Here is a 17,122-nt window from a genome sequence, read left to right as displayed (position 1 = left end):
CGTTTGAGATATTTTTACGAGAAACAAAATACTTTTATTACGAATTTTTATACCCTGCACCATAGGGGTATACTAATTTCGTCATTCTGTTTGTAACACCTCGAAATATGCGTCTGTCCGTCCGCCCATCTGTCTGTCGAAAGCACGCTAACTTTCGAAAGAGTAAAGCTAGGTGCTTGAAATATAAACCGATCTTGGGTCTTCTTGAGCCTCTAGAGGGCGCAATTCTCGTCCGATTTGACTGAAATTTTGCACGTGGTTTTTGGAATCACTTCCAACCACTGCTTTAAGTATCGGTGCATGTTTTGATATAGCTGCCATATAAACCGATCTTGGTTTATATGGCGCTATTCTCATCCGATTTGGTAGAAATTTTGTACAACGGCTTCTCTCATAACCTTCAACATACGTGTTAAATATGGTCTGAATCAATCAATAGCTTGATACAGCTCCCATATAAACCTATCTCCCGATTTTGCTTCTTGACCCCCATACAAGGCGCAATTCTTATCCGAATGAATTGAAATATTACACAATGACTTCTAGAATGTTCAGCGATCATTCATGGTCCGAATCGGACTATAACTTGATATAGCTCCAATAGCATAACAGTTCTTATTCAATATTCTTTGTTTGCCTAAAAAGAGAAACCGAGAAAAGAGCTCAACAAATGCGATCCGTGGTGGAGGGTATATAAGATTCGGCCCGGCAAAACTAAGCACGCTTTTAATTGTTTCCTTTATTGTAACTATGTAACGTTTCGCTTCTACATATGAAACGTTAGCCATAAGCATGGTATTATCAAATGTTACTGACTTTGTTTATAGTAACCCCTCTTTTGTTGTAAAACCAAAAACTCTTTAATGGCAAAAGTGTTTCAATAGCCGCAAAGGATTATTCGCTTACCGGACCAAATGCGCTAACAAAGTTGGATAGAAATCAATTCGAACTTGTATATTTCTCCCATTTTTATACCATTCACCTCCATTGTGCCACGGGGTATTATAAGTTTGTGCATTTGTTTGCAACGCTAAGAAGGAGAAAAGCTAGACCATTGATTAGTATACCGATCGATTCGGAACCACTTTCTGATTCGATTTAGCCATGTCCGACTGTGAGTTCATGAATTCGTGTATCAAGGTACAGGTCGTATTTCTAGTCCAACCGTATTTTGCACATGTCACTTTTTTGGCTCAAGGGCAAAGGCTATTGCTTTTGGTAAAAATTGGTTCAGATTTAGATATAACTCCCATATATATGTATCGCGCGATTTGCGCTTAGATGGCCGTAGTAACTACAATTTTCAACAGATCTGCACAGAATTTGGCTCAGATTGTTTTGTTAGCGATATTAACATATCTGCTAGATTTCATGAAAATCGACTCAGATTTGGATATAGCTCCCATATATATGTATAGCCCGATGTGCACTTATATGGCCATACTAACTAAAATGTTTAACCGATCTGCACAATTGGCACGGATTGTTTTGTTACTGATCACAGATTGTGTAGGTTGGTCTGGAAGAAAACATAGGCTAATGGGATTCAAATGAAAGATATTTGAAAGTAGATTACGAATATGACATCAAAATTTGCGTACGAGTTTAGGTGGCGATTTTCCTCCTAAAAAAAAGGCCAAATAGGTTAATTGACCCATTACGATGATATTGTACTGAAATGAAAGATATTGATATCCAATTTTGATTGAGGGTACGCCCTAAATCACCTCCTAAACTGAACTTCATTTCCGACTATAACAATATGGAACTCAAATTAACGGTATTTGGCAGTAAAGACCGAATTTGACATCTATTTTCAGGGCAAATTGCCAGTGGCTGCCCCAGCCCCGAAATACTCACCAAACAGTTCATACTACCAACCATGGCAATAATGGGCTCAAATTAAAGGGATTTGGGAGTCGGGCACGAATCGAAATGTTTCTCCTAAAAAGCACTTCTCATTACCCAAATTTTCAAAAATACCAGATCTCTGATCATAATACATCTGCAAGATTTCATCAAAATCGCTTCAGATTTGGATATCGCTCCCTTATATATTTATCGTCGGATTTGAACTATATATGGCCGTAGTAACAACAATTTTCAAACGATCTGTTCGAAAAAGTCGGTTCAGATTTCGATATAGATCTCATATAAATATATGTATTGCCCGAATTCATAATTGTAAGGTAGATGTAGGATATATTGTAATATAGTCGGTTCCGCCCGACTTAAGCCTCTCTTTACTAGTTATATATGGACCGATTTTCCGTTAAACCGGATCGCAATGGTTTTTTAATAGGTCAACGCAAAAAATTGTATGAGTTTTTAAGTACTTTTTCAGGACCAGGCCCGAAGGACAACAAACTATGGATAGTCACAAAGAGCGGGCTGTGAGCATTCCAAAACTATGTGGTCTAATCTAGACTTAAGAGATCTGCCGCTTTGCTGTCACTGGCAAGAACAGACGTCTCAGTCATTGTGTCCGTCAAGACCAGTGTTGCCGTTTTTGGTAGATTCCTACCAAAATTGGTAGGTTTTTATTCTCTTGGTAGGTTTGTAGGCTGACCTCAATTTTTGTGTAGGTTTTTCCAACATATAAATACCAAGTTTAATACCGAAAAAACCATCGGGGATGACTCAAAATTAATTCACTTCGCGTCGTTTCTGTGTAGTCGTTAAGAGTGCAGAATTAGGCAAAGGATAGACAGGGGCCAAGGGAGTTCCAAAGGGTTTCATTGCTTCAAATATCAAAAAAAGGACGTAAGTTGTAATATTGACCGTAATTGCTGGTACGAGGGATATCTTCCAAACTTCGTAAATGCTGTGTAAATGGCTATGTGCCAGCTGCATACAAATCTGGTATATACAATCTATAGAGTCTTTTGAAAAACTACTTCAGTGATGCCAATAAAATGTTGATGTATAAGAAATACAGGCCTATTTCAATAACCGCAATCGCAATAATTATGCGGATTCAACTTTAATTTATGTTCTGCTATTCGTAAATCGAAAAAATTTTCCGGTTTCAAATCGGCCAGACTCGGAACATGCCTGATATATTAAAAACAGATTTTAAAATTTCAAATTACTACACTGAAAAATGTTTGCCCTGACTTTAAAGATTGGAGCCAAAGATGAAAAACTTAATTATAGATACCCATCTTAATTAAAGACACCCATTGAGAGTCATCTGTGAAGTGACATAAAAATAACAGACAGCCGTCGAAAGCCGAAGCCTTTTTTCAATATTAACTTCATTCCTCCGTTCAAGGAAAATTCTTTAATTATATGTAGTCTTTTTTCTGTGTGTACTCGAAACCTCACGATTCATGAGCAATACTAATTTTTAAATGAGACCGCGACAATATGAATGACAATGGTCTAGCTATATAACATAGACAATAATGTAGCGTGGACAATCCATAATACATTACTTTAGCTATGTATCATGGACAATCCATCAAAGGAAATTAATAACTTACATTGATACGTCTAACCCTTAACCACAAATCAAGATGTATACGGTGAGCAATACGTATTTCCGAGATGGCCTATAATTATTTCGTTAATGCAGACCACATTGGGTACATGAACTCCTATATTAACCAGCAGTGATGCATTGTAAACCAGATACCTAGAAAAACATACTCTTACCAATGAATACGCAAAAAGCCTTAGTGGCTGGGTGTCCACAATTCTGTACTTTGGTCGGGCGGAACTTTAAACACCTACAACATTGGATGTATTTCTAATGTCATACATACATATATGTAAGGCGATCATACCAATTTGCCAATATAGCGGGATTTCCAGAGTAGAAAAGCGGGATTTGGCGGAAAACTATTCTAAAAAAGAGGGAATCCTGAAACCCTCCATATAGAATAAGCATTTACCAAATTTTAACCACAAATAATTATTTGTATACCCTCCACCATAAGATGGGGGTATATTAATTTCACCATTCCCTTTGTAACATATTCGTCTAAGACTACAATTTTCAACAGATCTGCACAGAATTTGGCTCAGATTGTTTTGTTAGCGATATTAACATATCTGCTAGATTTCATGAAAATCGACTCAGATTTGGATATAGCTCCCATATATATGTATAGCCCGATGTGCACTTATATGGCCATACTAACTAAAATGTTTAACCGATCTGCACAATTGGCACGGATTGTTTTGTTACTGATCACAGATTGTGTAGGTTGGTCTGGAAGAAAACATAGGCTAATGGGATTCAAATGAAAGATATTTGAAAGTAGATTACGAATATGACATCAAAATTTGCGTACGAGTTTAGGTGGCGATTTTCCTCCTAAAAAAAAGGCCAAATAGGTTAATTGACCCATTACGATGATATTGTACTGAAATGAAAGATATTGATATCCAATTTTGATTGAGGGTACGCCCTAAATCACCTCCTAAACTGAACTTCATTTCCGACTATAACAATATGGAACTCAAATTAACGGTATTTGGCAGTAAAGACCGAATTTGACATCTATTTTCAGGGCAAATTGCCAGTGGCTGCCCCAGCCCCGAAATACTCACCAAACAGTTCATACTACCAACCATGGCAATAATGGGCTCAAATTAAAGGGATTTGGGAGTCGGGCACGAATCGAAATGTTTCTCCTAAAAAGCACTTCTCATTACCCAAATTTTCAAAAATACCAGATCTCTGATCATAATACATCTGCAAGATTTCATCAAAATCGCTTCAGATTTGGATATCGCTCCCTTATATATTTATCGTCGGATTTGAACTATATATGGCCGTAGTAACAACAATTTTCAAACGATCTGTTCGAAAAAGTCGGTTCAGATTTCGATATAGATCTCATATAAATATATGTATTGCCCGAATTCATAATTGTAAGGTAGATGTAGGATATATTGTAATATAGTCGGTTCCGCCCGACTTAAGCCTCTCTTTACTAGTTATATATGGACCGATTTTCCGTTAAACCGGATCGCAATGGTTTTTTAATAGGTCAACGCAAAAAATTGTATGAGTTTTTAAGTACTTTTTCAGGACCAGGCCCGAAGGACAACAAACTATGGATAGTCACAAAGAGCGGGCTGTGAGCATTCCAAAACTATGTGGTCTAATCTAGACTTAAGAGATCTGCCGCTTTGCTGTCACTGGCAAGAACAGACGTCTCAGTCATTGTGTCCGTCAAGACCAGTGTTGCCGTTTTTGGTAGATTCCTACCAAAATTGGTAGGTTTTTATTCTCTTGGTAGGTTTGTAGGCTGACCTCAATTTTTGTGTAGGTTTTTCCAACATATAAATACCAAGTTTAATACCGAAAAAACCATCGGGGATGACTCAAAATTAATTCACTTCGCGTCGTTTCTGTGTAGTCGTTAAGAGTGCAGAATTAGGCAAAGGATAGACAGGGGCCAAGGGAGTTCCAAAGGGTTTCATTGCTTCAAATATCAAAAAAAGGACGTAAGTTGTAATATTGACCGTAATTGCTGGTACGAGGGATATCTTCCAAACTTCGTAAATGCTGTGTAAATGGCTATGTGCCAGCTGCATACAAATCTGGTATATACAATCTATAGAGTCTTTTGAAAAACTACTTCAGTGATGCCAATAAAATGTTGATGTATAAGAAATACAGGCCTATTTCAATAACCGCAATCGCAATAATTATGCGGATTCAACTTTAATTTATGTTCTGCTATTCGTAAATCGAAAAAATTTTCCGGTTTCAAATCGGCCAGACTCGGAACATGCCTGATATATTAAAAACAGATTTTAAAATTTCAAATTACTACACTGAAAAATGTTTGCCCTGACTTTAAAGATTGGAGCCAAAGATGAAAAACTTAATTATAGATACCCATCTTAATTAAAGACACCCATTGAGAGTCATCTGTGAAGTGACATAAAAATAACAGACAGCCGTCGAAAGCCGAAGCCTTTTTTCAATATTAACTTCATTCCTCCGTTCAAGGAAAATTCTTTAATTATATGTAGTCTTTTTTCTGTGTGTACTCGAAACCTCACGATTCATGAGCAATACTAATTTTTAAATGAGACCGCGACAATATGAATGACAATGGTCTAGCTATATAACATAGACAATAATGTAGCGTGGACAATCCATAATACATTACTTTAGCTATGTATCATGGACAATCCATCAAAGGAAATTAATAACTTACATTGATACGTCTAACCCTTAACCACAAATCAAGATGTATACGGTGAGCAATACGTATTTCCGAGATGGCTTATAATTATTTCGTTAATGCAGACCACATTGGGTACATGAACTCCTATATTAACCAGCAGTGATGCATTGTAAACCAGATACCTAGAAAAACATACTCTTACCAATGAATACGCAAAAAGCCTTAGTGGCTGGGTGTCCACAATTCTGTACTTTGGTCGGGCGGAACTTTAAACACCTACAACATTGGATGTATTTCTAATGTCATACATACATATATGTAAGGCGATCATACCAATTTGCCAATATAGCGGGATTTCCAGAGTAGAAAAGCGGGATTTGGCGGAAAACTATTCTAAAAAAGAGGGAATCCTGAAACCCTCCATATAGAATAAGCATTTACCAAATTTTAACCACAAATAATTATTTGTATACCCTCCACCATAAGATGGGGGTATATTAATTTCACCATTCCCTTTGTAACATATTCGTCTAAGACCGCATAAAATGTATATATTCTTGATCGTCATGACATTTTAAGTCGATCTAGTCGTGTCCGTCCGTCCTTCTATCTGTCGTAAGACGTACATAGAAAAACAAGTAAAAGCGTGCTAAGTTCGGCCGGGCCGAATCTTTTATACCCTCCACCAAGGGTCGCATTTGTCGAGTTCTTTTCTCGGCATCTCTTCTTAGACAAATAAAGGATAAAAGGAAAGATTTGTTCTGCTATAAAAGCGATATCAAGATATGGTCCAGTTCGGACCACAATTAAATTATATGTTGGAGACCTGTGTAAAATGTCAGCCAATTCGAATAAGAATTGGGGGCTCAAGAAGTAAAATAGGAAGATCGATTTATATGGGAGCTGTATCAGGCTATAGACCGATTCAGACTATAATAAACATGTATGTTGATAGTCATGAGAGGATCCGTCGTACAAAATTTTAGGCAAATCGGATTATAATTGCGACCTCTAGAGACTCAAGAAGTCAAGAACCAAGATCGGTTTATATGACAGCTATATCGGGGTAAGTCCCCAGATCGGTTTATATGACAGCTATGTAAGGTTATGAACCAATTTGAACCATACTTGGCACAGTTGTTGGATATCATAATAAAACACGTCGTGCAAAATTTCAGCCAAATCGGATAAGAATTGCGCCCTCTAGCGACTCAAGAAGTCAAGAACCCAGATCGGTTTATATGGTAGCTATAGCAAAAAGTGGACCGATATAGCCCATTTACAATCCTAACTGACCTACATTAATAGAAAGTATTTGTGCAAAATTTCAAGTGGCTAGCTTTACTCCTTCGAAAGTTAGGGTGCTTTCGACAGACAGACGGACGGACATGGCTACATAGATCGACATAAAATGTCACGACGATCAAGAATATATACTTTGTGGGGTCTCAGACGAATATTTCGAGCAGTTACAAACAGAATGACGAACTTAGTATACCCCCATCCTATGGTAGAGGGTATAAAAATAGCAAAAAATGGTCATTTCAAATTATAATTGAAAATAAATAGATTTTCATTTAAAAAATTTATTGATTCAACAATTGATTGATTAAATTTTTCTACCCTCCAGCATAAGATGGGGGTATACTAATTTCGTCATTCTGGTTGTAACTTCTCGAAATATTCATCTGAGTATCTTAAAGTATCTTTTCTTGATCGTCATGTCATTTTAAGTCGATTTAGCCATGTCCGTCCGTCTGTCTGTCGAAAGCACGCTAACTTTCAAAAGAGTAAAGCTAGCCGCTTGAAATGTTGAACGAATACTTCTAATTAGTGTAGGTCGGTTGGGATTGTAAATGGGCTAAATCGGTCCATGTTTTGATACAGCTGTCATATAAACCGATCTTGGATCTTGGATTTCTTGACCCTCTAGAGGGCGCAATTCTTATCCGATTTGGCTAAAATTTTGCATGAGGTGTTTTGTTATGTTTTACAACAAGTGTCTTAAGTGTGGTTCAAATCGGTTCATAACCTGATATAGCTGTCATATGAACCGATCTGGGGTCTTGACTTCTTCAGCCTCTAGAGGGCGCTAAGACAACAATAACAAATCTATAGTGCATCCCTAACTGACACCCGAAATTTTTTGGAGAACCCCCACGGACCTTTGCTCTAACAACGCACCTCAAGTTCTTGTTCCAGGAGATAAACATCTGGTACCAAATATAGAAATTTTTTGGAATTCTCAAATAATTTAACCCATTTTTTAATTTGGTCAATGAAGAAATTTATTGAAAATTTCAAAATTTTCAATAATTTTTTTAATTGGATATAATAAAAAATTATTTGAAAATTTCAAAAATGCTAATTATTTTTTAATTGAATGTGCAATTTTTAATAACTTTTTCAAAAACCGCAATTAATACTATCATTTTCGTAATTGAAGCAGTTTCAATTAGATTGCTAAAAACAGCAAACACTGTCTGCTGAAGGATAGGTTACGTTTAAGTGACAGTCCGCCATCAGATTCACTTAGACGTTTTCATCCATTGTGATACCACAGGAACAGAAGAAGGAAGATGCCTTCTAGTTCCTACCGTTAAATCATACAGACCGCTTTAAAAAGCCCAATAACTTGCGAATGTCCACATCCGCTAAATCAGGCACGTTCTCAAAGAACTGAGAACCTAAAGTGGAACTCCTTCTGACTGCTAGGACTTTTGAACCGCCGTCCACCAGACCACAACACCATATAGCATAATAAGTCTGACAACTGCAGTATATACCCAATACATGACACGCGGTTTTAACTCCCAACTTTTGCCAATGGCTCTCTTGCAGGTGTATAGGGCAAGAGTTTCCTTTCTTGCCCTTTCCAATATGTTGGATTTGAAGTTCAATTTCCTGTCCAGCAAAACACCCAGGTATTTTGCGTTTTCTATAAAAGGAACATTTTCTCCACCCAAGGAGACAGGTTCCACAGTAGACAACTTGTATCTCCTGCTGAAAAGAAGTACTTCTGTCTTGCACGGATTTATACCTAGACCACTTTCGGTAGCCAACTTTGCTGTTGCACGTAGAGCTTCCTGAAGTATATCTCTTAGAGTGCTGAGAAACTTTCTCCTAACCGCAATTACCACGTCATCAGCATACGCAACCACTTTTACGCCTTTTCTTTTTTGACCTTCTTGTCCCTCGATCCCACAGGTATGACATTCTGATACAACCAGAGTATATCTCCCTTAACCAGCGAACCAGTCTATCAGACACAGCTTGTAATTCAACCGGTGATACATCATCAGGACCTTGCGGCTTAAAGAAGTCGAAACTTTTTATCGACCAAAGGATTTTCTGTTTAGACACAATTTCTCTAATAGCCTCCGACGAATGCATACCAGTGACAACCTCTTCTAGCTCCACGTTGTCCGTTGAAGAATTTTCCCGGGAAATTTGTATCAACGAGTAGTTCTAGTGTTTCCTCACAAGACATTGTCCATTCTCTGACTTCTGAATATACCCCACCGTAATAGGTCTCGAGGAAAGAATCTTCCTTAGTCTAGAGGCCTCAAATGTATCCTCCACGGAGCTGCAGAACTCTACCCAGGATTTGTTCTAAGCCTTTCTAAGCTCGCGCTTATTTTTTCTTAGCTCAGCCTTATAGATATCCCTATCGTGTGGTGCTCATGTGGCTTTTACTCTGTTGAAGAGTTTTCTGAAGTCCTTCCTTAGACCAACTAGCTCTGGGGTCCACCATCGAGGTCGCCTTGGCTTCGCGCTAGGACATGCTGACACAAGCGAGTCATTCAAGGCATTCGTGATCCGCTTGACCACTATGTCTATATCCTCCGTATTTTCATTTCCTTTTCTGGTCTACAAAGAAAAGACTTGCAGAATTCGTGCCGAATTTTATCCCAATCTGCCTTTCTTCTGTTTAGCCAAGGGACCACTACTTCAGTATTTTCTCCAAGGCTGAAATTAATATAATGATGATCAGAAAAGCTGTGGTCATCCACATCCGTATATTCTTCCACTTATATCTTCCGATACAAAGGTAATATCTATTGTAGTACCTCTTGCCTGTTTCTGGTAATAAAGGTCGGTTTATCCCCTTTATTACAAATCGCCAGATTGCAACTTATAATATATTCGATAAGCAGCTCACCCCTTACCTTAACACCCGAACTTCCCCATATTTGGTGATGTGCATTATCATCACTTCGTACAATGTGGCTCTTCTTCCCTACAGAAGCGGCTTCAACTAGCGACTTAAGGTTTGAAGGCGGCGTCTCTAAATCGTGTGCCATATATAGACAACATGCTACGGCCTAATACCACCACCGCAGCTATCGGGTCTTTGGAGTCCATTCTAAGCCTACTCCCGGTTTCTAGAACTGTCGCTCCACTGGAAACAGACGCAGATCATCAACCACGTAATGGATACCGCTATCGTAACTATCCTTGAGTGACTTAAATTGTTCTTCCAAAAATAATGACCTATTTCGAGTAACAGGAAAATTCTTGCGGAGTGAAATAACAAGACCTCCGCTCCACTCAACGGTTCAAACAAGAATCCTGTTAAATACAAATATTAGTTAATTTTGCTGCTGCTGGAGGCCACCGTAGCGCAGAGGTTAGCGTGTCCGCCTATGACGCTGAACGCCTGGATTCGAATCCTGGCGAGAACATCATGAAAATTTTCAGCGGTAGTTATCCCCTCCTAATGCTGGCGACATTTGGGAGGTACTGCATTTGGTATGGCAGCCATGTAAAAACTTCTCTCCAAAGAGTTGTCACACTGCGGCACGCTGTTCGGACTCAGCTATAAAAAGGAGGCCCCTTATCATTGGGCTTAAACTTGAATCGGACTGGACTCATTGATATGTGAGAAGTTTGCCCCTGTTCGTTAGTGGAATGTTCATGGGCAAAATTTGCAATTTGCATAAAATGTATCATCCCTGCATACCACTTATTTGTTCTTTTCCTTTCTTTGCATCTGTAGACAGATTTGTACGTTAAAATGCCATATGATTTCAGAGCATGTGAAAAATTTTATTGTACGTTATTTTTTGTTTGTTTTGTGAGTCGTGAGTGTCTCGTGAGTCCTTAGTTTCTCGTGAATCGTGAGTGTCTCGTGAATCGCGAGTGTCTCATGAATCGTGAGTTGTGAGTGTCTTGTGAGTCGTGATTTTCTCAAGAGTCATGATTAGTTTCGTGAGCATGATTTCACTCACTTACGAATCACGTGATTCACGCATGACACGACAACTCACGTGCACACCTCTACTGCACAAATAACAATAATAAAATAAAAAATTTACCATTAGTAATGAGGGAAAGTCCTAGTGAATGAAAACAGCAAGTTTTTTTGCTTTAAAAATTTATTATCTAAAAATGCAACCCGCGAAAAATATCGCAAAAAGCGAATATAGTACCAGCATTTATTTGCCAAAGATGCATTTCTTTGTTTTAACGTACCTATGTATTTAATATTTCTCCGCAAAAATCGTACTTATCATCGACTCTGAAAGTAAACCAAACATTTAAAACTTCCATCTCTGCATGTGTTCTCAAGAGAGTCCTAAGAATAGAATGCATTGAGGCTGATCAGGAGATGGTTTGCATTGCAAAAACCAAAAAGCAAGCACAAGTCATCGAACAAAGGCGGAAAGAGCAACAGTTCAAGCGGATCTGCGGAAGGTACATATGTGCGTAGAATAAAAGGTACATTTGTACTTTTCTTGTTGTGAATGAATATTTTAAATCAGCAAGTTTATTATGAATATAACATTTTTACTCTCAATCAAATTGTGTAAATTAAAAATTTATGGTATATAATCAAACAAAAAGGATTGAAAAAAATCTGTAAAAAACAAGTTGCAATACTTTTCTGAATTGTATTAAGTGTTCTCTGAAAATGAAGTACAAATGGTACCTTTGGTTTTGCAAAAATGTTTTCTTTAATATTTCAAGGACTTTATTTCTCATCCCTGGTAAGAGGATCCATTTGCAGTGTTTTTCATACGTACTTTTGCCGAAAATAAGCAAGTCAAACATACAACTCCGGCTGCAAATTAATTCGAATCTAAACTTATTACAGAACTTGGAGGTTTTAATTTAGTTATTAATTAAAATTAAAACAGTCTTCAAAATTGCCAAAACGATATTAACTTTATAAATATACTCAACAGAAATAGCGGAATAACGTAGCGGGTGGTGTCTACAACTTGCATTTACATTGTGGTTTGTGATACCGTTAGACATCAATCTACAATAAATTTTATATGCTCAATATTTTTTAGAATTTCTGTACGAGCAAATTCAAGGGTTATGCATAAAACGGAGCTTAAGCCAACAGTGGCCTTGACGAGTGCCACCGTGGAAAAAATGTCACGCCACGAAATGCTGGAATGGGTAAACAGCACTGTGCATGGCCAACACAAGAAGATCGAGGAGCTGTGCTCCGGTAAGTCTACATACATATCTATCCACCTTTGCTATGGTTTTCATTTCATTTAAACCTTTAGGTGTCGCCTACTGTCAAATGATGGAGTTGCTTTTTCCCAATTGTATTGGTTTGAAGAGGATAAAAACCACTGCCAAACTGGAACATGAATTCCTATACAACTTAAAACTTTTTCAAGCTGCCTTTATAAAATTGAATTTTGACAAATCTGTGCCTATCGATCGCCTGATGAAGGCAAAATTTCAGGATAACTTTGAATTTCTTCAGTGGTTTAAAAAATTCTTCGATACTCATTCGGCCGGTAAGGAAAACTTAAGGGTTCCCGCAGCCCATGCGGCCGCTGCACAGAATGCACCAAAGCCCATAAGAAAGCCTGGCGCCCAGACTCTCGGTACTGCAAAACCCTCTGCCACAAAACAAGAGCTTCTGAAGACTCCTAAAGGAACCCAGCCACACGAGGAAAGGCAAGTCTCACCATCATCCATACAAACGCTACAGCAGACCCAAGTCCAATTGGCCGAACAAATCTTAACCACGGAACATGAAAGGGACACATACTATAAGAAGCTGGCTGAAATAGAAGCCATGTAAGTTTGTTAAAATCAAATGTCATAATTGCAGATTTAAGATGGTAAGAGCATTGTTATGTGCCGACTAATGTTTAGGATAGTTTGATATTTGAAGATGTTTTAATTTAAAATCGACCCATGTCACTATAGTCATGCACCTAGTTGAACTCCTACAGAGCAAAAATTGATATTCTGAAACCTGTTCCAATTAGATAAGGTTTCTAGTATCGCCTTGAATAGCCCGCGATTTTATGGTCTGCTTCTATTTCCTACCCACTCCCCTAATCGACGTAAGCCAATGCATCTACCTAATGTTCAACTTAATATCTATAGGTCGAACATTCAAAATTGTCTACAGTGCCGAGTAGGCTTGATACTCATCGCCTGGCCAACACGTTATCTTAACCTGTTACTCAGTGTTTCCAATGTATACATCTACACAAGTTCTCTTTAAAATTTTAATTTCGTTCAATTCAAGTTTATAAAGCACCGAGGCGTAAAAAACTAGATATTCATAAGTATTATTCATCGACCCCATATTCCACATAGTTGACGATCATCATTCATTATTCTTACAGTAGAAAATCGAAGTCCATATAATATAAGTGATTAAAAACAAAAAAAACATCCTCTCTGTTTGGGAACAACATTTTCTGCAAATAGAGGAGGAAAGTTTCGAGCACAATTACAGGGACCTATCCCCTTTTAAAATCGAGTCCGAAATGTTGTTGTTGTAGCAGTGTTGTACACTGAGGTTGCAGCCCTTGCCGATGAAGAAATCAATCGGGTCAATCTGGTACGTAAAACCGGCTGGCATGGGAAATGTCGCCAGCATTAGTGTGTGGAAAACATTGTTGAAAATTTCTTCTGTTATTCTCGTCAATCGATCTTATATAATAAGAATGGGCCTCACTCCCACATTTCCCGAACAAAACAAAAAAAAGTCGAATTAGATACCAAAATATCTTTGTATTAATGAAAATAAAAAGTAAACATTTATTTTTCCTTCATCTCTAGCCTTAATGCCTCGCTGCAAAACAATGTTCATATGGATTGGTGTAATCGTGCTTTGACAATACTTTATGCAACAGATGATGGCCCAGCTACCTCTCCTGCAGATGAATTAGCCCACGAACACATAGAAGGCATTTCTTTGGAAACAGATGTGTAGCCTTTGTTAATATTTTTCTTTTTGTATTTTTCATTATTTCTCTGCAACTTTGATAAATAAAATGGAATATTTATTATTATCATAATAGATCAGTCATTCCCATTTTCTGAGTGCGATGAAGGCGACGAGACCGAAGAATTCGAGCTTGCATAGTCACAGACTAAAGATAAACTTTTAGGCAAATCTACTAAGACTGGTTTGTCGTTGGCTAGGCTTAAATGTGATTCATCCGATGTATTTGTCTCCTTTGTAAGCTCGTCTGCTACATTCGGTATTTGTTCATTTGTACTATTTTCATCATGACTGGTTGGGTTTTCGCTTGATGTGGCCTTTCTCTTTATACCCAGTTGTTCATATTGTAGTTGATTATTTAAAGCCTTTTGTCTTTTTAAACCACCAAAAGTGGTTTGTGTTGCACTTGGTAAAGCGGGCTTTAATAGGATATCTAAACGTTTTTCTTCTTCGCGCTCATATGCTGATTTGCTCTGCAGTTTCATTAGGGCGGCCATTTGACGATCCTGCTGCGTTTCTGGCAATAAGGCAATATCCAAACTGCTTTTGCTAAGCAATTTCTCATCGACATCTTTCAAAGCTTTCAGTTCCTTTTTCTTTGTCTAAAATTAATTTTTTTTTTAAGTATTTTTTTTTTAATTCAGCCTTTCTTACCCTAAACTCAGCTCTTAGTTTACAATTCGCTTCGTAGCTATCGTTCCACACAGTTTTGTTACGATCAATCAATTTCTCAAGCATCGGTTTTGCTTGTTCCCCCGCATTAATATCCTTGGCCTGATGCTCCAGCTTATACATGGCATCATCAAACAATCGCTTTTGAACTTCCTTTGTCTCGGGAACAACTTGTTCATTTTGAGTTGGGTCCCAGCGGTTTTCTTGCCTTCGTGCTCCCGATAGTATGACGTAGTCCAAGTTTCCGGGATCAGTTTGTATTTCAAAATGGTTGTCACACAGGTGGCACTTCATACGGAACTTGTAGATGGGCGTGGAGTAGTACATGCCTACTTTAGTTTTTTCCGCATTGTATCTCACACCCATTCCAATGTGATTTTTGCAGCCTTCACACCAGATATTGTAGGGCATTTCAAATCGGATGATCAGGATACCCAGGTGAATTTTCCTCGCCCGTTCGCGAAGGGCATGGGTTCCCCGGAATTTGTTAAGTCCACCCTTTTTTGGATCATAGTCCGGGGGATAATATTTATTTTGTCCTTTTCGTTCGCCCATATTTTCTTTAGTTAAAAATAAATTGAAGAAATTAGAAGCACAGATTGAAAAACAGCACCGAAAAACGTTTGATTGCAGCAAAATAAACAAATATTCGTCCAATCAGCTGTTAAAAAAATTAAGTTAGGCCAATCATTCACATGTAATGGTAGTTGTACACATTGGATTGTACCAGCATATGAAGAAAACAATTCAATCGAATAACACAAGCTGGTTTAAAAAAGAGCGTGTGACAATTTATTGCAATATGAAAACACCACTGCTAAAACGCGGATCCTAGGCAAATTTTTACACGGTAAAGTCATTGCACAACTGATGAAATTTTCTAATTCCAGAGAGAGTGTGCGAAATTTATCCTGATGCAGGGACATGTCGCTACTACTTTGCTCATAGAACTCAGTACCACTTGTACGGAATGTGTTTGCACTATCTTCCTCACCATTTTTTTATAGTGCGTTTTGACAGTTGTTCGTGTGAAAAGTCGAAGTCAGTACTAGGCTTATGTTAGCAAATCCGCAAGACTGGTATTCTGATTGGCAGTTGAAAAAGCATGTTTTTCGCGACTACGTTTTGAAATACTACAAAAATCTCAATGATAAAACCCCGTTTACACTGTTCATCAAATCCGGATTTGGGGTTCCCGTCAGCTGATTTTATAAAGTGAAAACAGATGATCGAGACTTTAAAAAGCAGTGTAAACGGGGAATGTCCTACTGTAAGAAATCAGCAAGTTTTTGCTTCAAAATCGATTATCTAAAAAAGTATTCACAAAGTAAATTTCCGCGGAAAGTGTACATAGAATCAGCCAATCATGGCACGGGATATCTGTGAGATCCACTCAAGCTGGAACGTTGAGATCTGATCTGTGTGGTGTTCATTGCTGTCACAAGAAGCTCAGCTGCGAGCTACCCATGACATGATTACCAGGTAGGGTACCGTCAGGATTCACTAATAGAAGGTTAGGTCACATGCAAAAACACAAAGTGGATAGGCCCCATAAACATCATTAAGGATGTCAAATCTGACGATTGAAAATGTCATCATATAGGAGAAAACGTAAACAAAGAATGAATGTAAAAAGAGAACAAGTTGACATCCTCAATGCCAAGTACTGCCAAATATTAAAAAAAAAGTATATCGGCTGATCGCTTGGCTTAACCTTATTCAGTGAATCCTGGGGTACCGTAAACAGCTGCATTAAATTTTTTCTCGCGTAGTGCACTATCTGTCAACGAGTTTTAGTTGCGTGTGTGTGTATTATAGCTAAATACCATGCCACGCACAAACAACGAAAAATGGAGCGAACTAGTGACAGATAGTGCACTCAATATTTTGTTGTTGGGCAACTGCCACTACCTCTAAATGAATATGACGTGGAGCTACTGGGAGCGTCCAATGGCAACCCTGTTCCCGCAGCGATCGATCCTTTGCCTCGGATCGAGCTTGCTCACCTACAGGAGTTTGATGAGACCGCATGAAAATGTGGTTACAACAACAACAACCACGCTTGTGTTGAAATCTTTATGAG

General features: G+C 38.1%; 3 protein-coding genes across 8 annotated transcripts in view; 2 read left to right on the top strand and 1 right to left on the bottom strand.

Moving 5' to 3' along the window:
• The window catches only part of LOC106085242 (uncharacterized), a 137,706-nt gene that overhangs the window by 83,906 nt on the left and 36,678 nt on the right, over positions 1-17,122 (top strand). The window lies entirely within an intron of this gene.
• Positions 11,743-14,440, top strand: LOC106085244 (microtubule-associated protein RP/EB family member 1). 6 transcript variants are annotated; one of them, XM_013249390.2, is made up of 5 exons: positions 11,784-11,849; positions 12,341-12,389; positions 12,452-12,615; positions 12,677-13,202; positions 14,202-14,440. In XM_013249390.2, the coding sequence occupies exons 3-5, from the start codon at positions 12,480-12,482 to the stop codon at positions 14,353-14,355; spliced, it is 816 nt and encodes a 271-aa protein (XP_013104844.1). In that variant the 5' UTR covers positions 11,784-11,849; positions 12,341-12,389; positions 12,452-12,479; the 3' UTR covers positions 14,356-14,440. The 6 variants fall into 6 exon arrangements, with proteins under 6 accessions (XP_013104839.1, XP_013104844.1, XP_013104840.1 ...); XM_013249386.2 differs by having other exon boundaries at positions 12,341-12,392; XM_013249388.2 differs by lacking the exon at positions 11,784-11,849 and adding an exon at positions 12,156-12,258 and having other exon boundaries at positions 12,341-12,392.
• Positions 14,134-15,679, bottom strand: LOC106085243 (coiled-coil domain-containing protein 130 homolog). The gene is made up of 2 exons (XM_013249384.2): positions 15,022-15,679; positions 14,134-14,969 (listed from the first exon to the last, which is right to left on the bottom strand). Exons 1-2 carry the CDS (start codon positions 15,592-15,594, stop codon positions 14,445-14,447), a joined length of 1,098 nt encoding a protein of 365 aa, XP_013104838.2. The 5' UTR covers positions 15,595-15,679; the 3' UTR covers positions 14,134-14,444.

This window comes from Stomoxys calcitrans, chromosome 5 (assembly GCF_963082655.1).
Source record: "Stomoxys calcitrans chromosome 5, idStoCalc2.1, whole genome shotgun sequence".
Classification (NCBI taxonomy): domain Eukaryota; kingdom Metazoa; phylum Arthropoda; class Insecta; order Diptera; family Muscidae; genus Stomoxys; species Stomoxys calcitrans.
This window is presented reverse-complemented; position numbering and strand designations above follow the sequence as displayed.

Bases quoted from the DNA above. Each gene is read 5' to 3' on its own strand.
- LOC106085243 (XM_013249384.2), bottom strand. From the start codon at position 15,594: ATGGGCGAACGAAAAGGACAAAATAAATATTATCCCCCGGACTATGAT. The intron at 14,970-15,021 runs GTAAGAAAGGCT...AATTAATTTTAG, and splicing joins AACTAAGAGCTGAGTTTAGG to ACAAAGAAAAAGGAACTGAA.
- LOC106085244 (XM_013249385.2), top strand. From the start codon at position 11,764: ATGGTTTGCATTGCAAAAACCAAAAAGCAAGCACAAGTCATCGAACAA. The intron at 12,616-12,676 runs GTAAGTCTACAT...TTAAACCTTTAG, and splicing joins GATCGAGGAGCTGTGCTCCG to GTGTCGCCTACTGTCAAATG. The intron at 13,203-14,201 runs GTAAGTTTGTTA...CTTCATCTCTAG, and splicing joins CTGGCTGAAATAGAAGCCAT to CCTTAATGCCTCGCTGCAAA.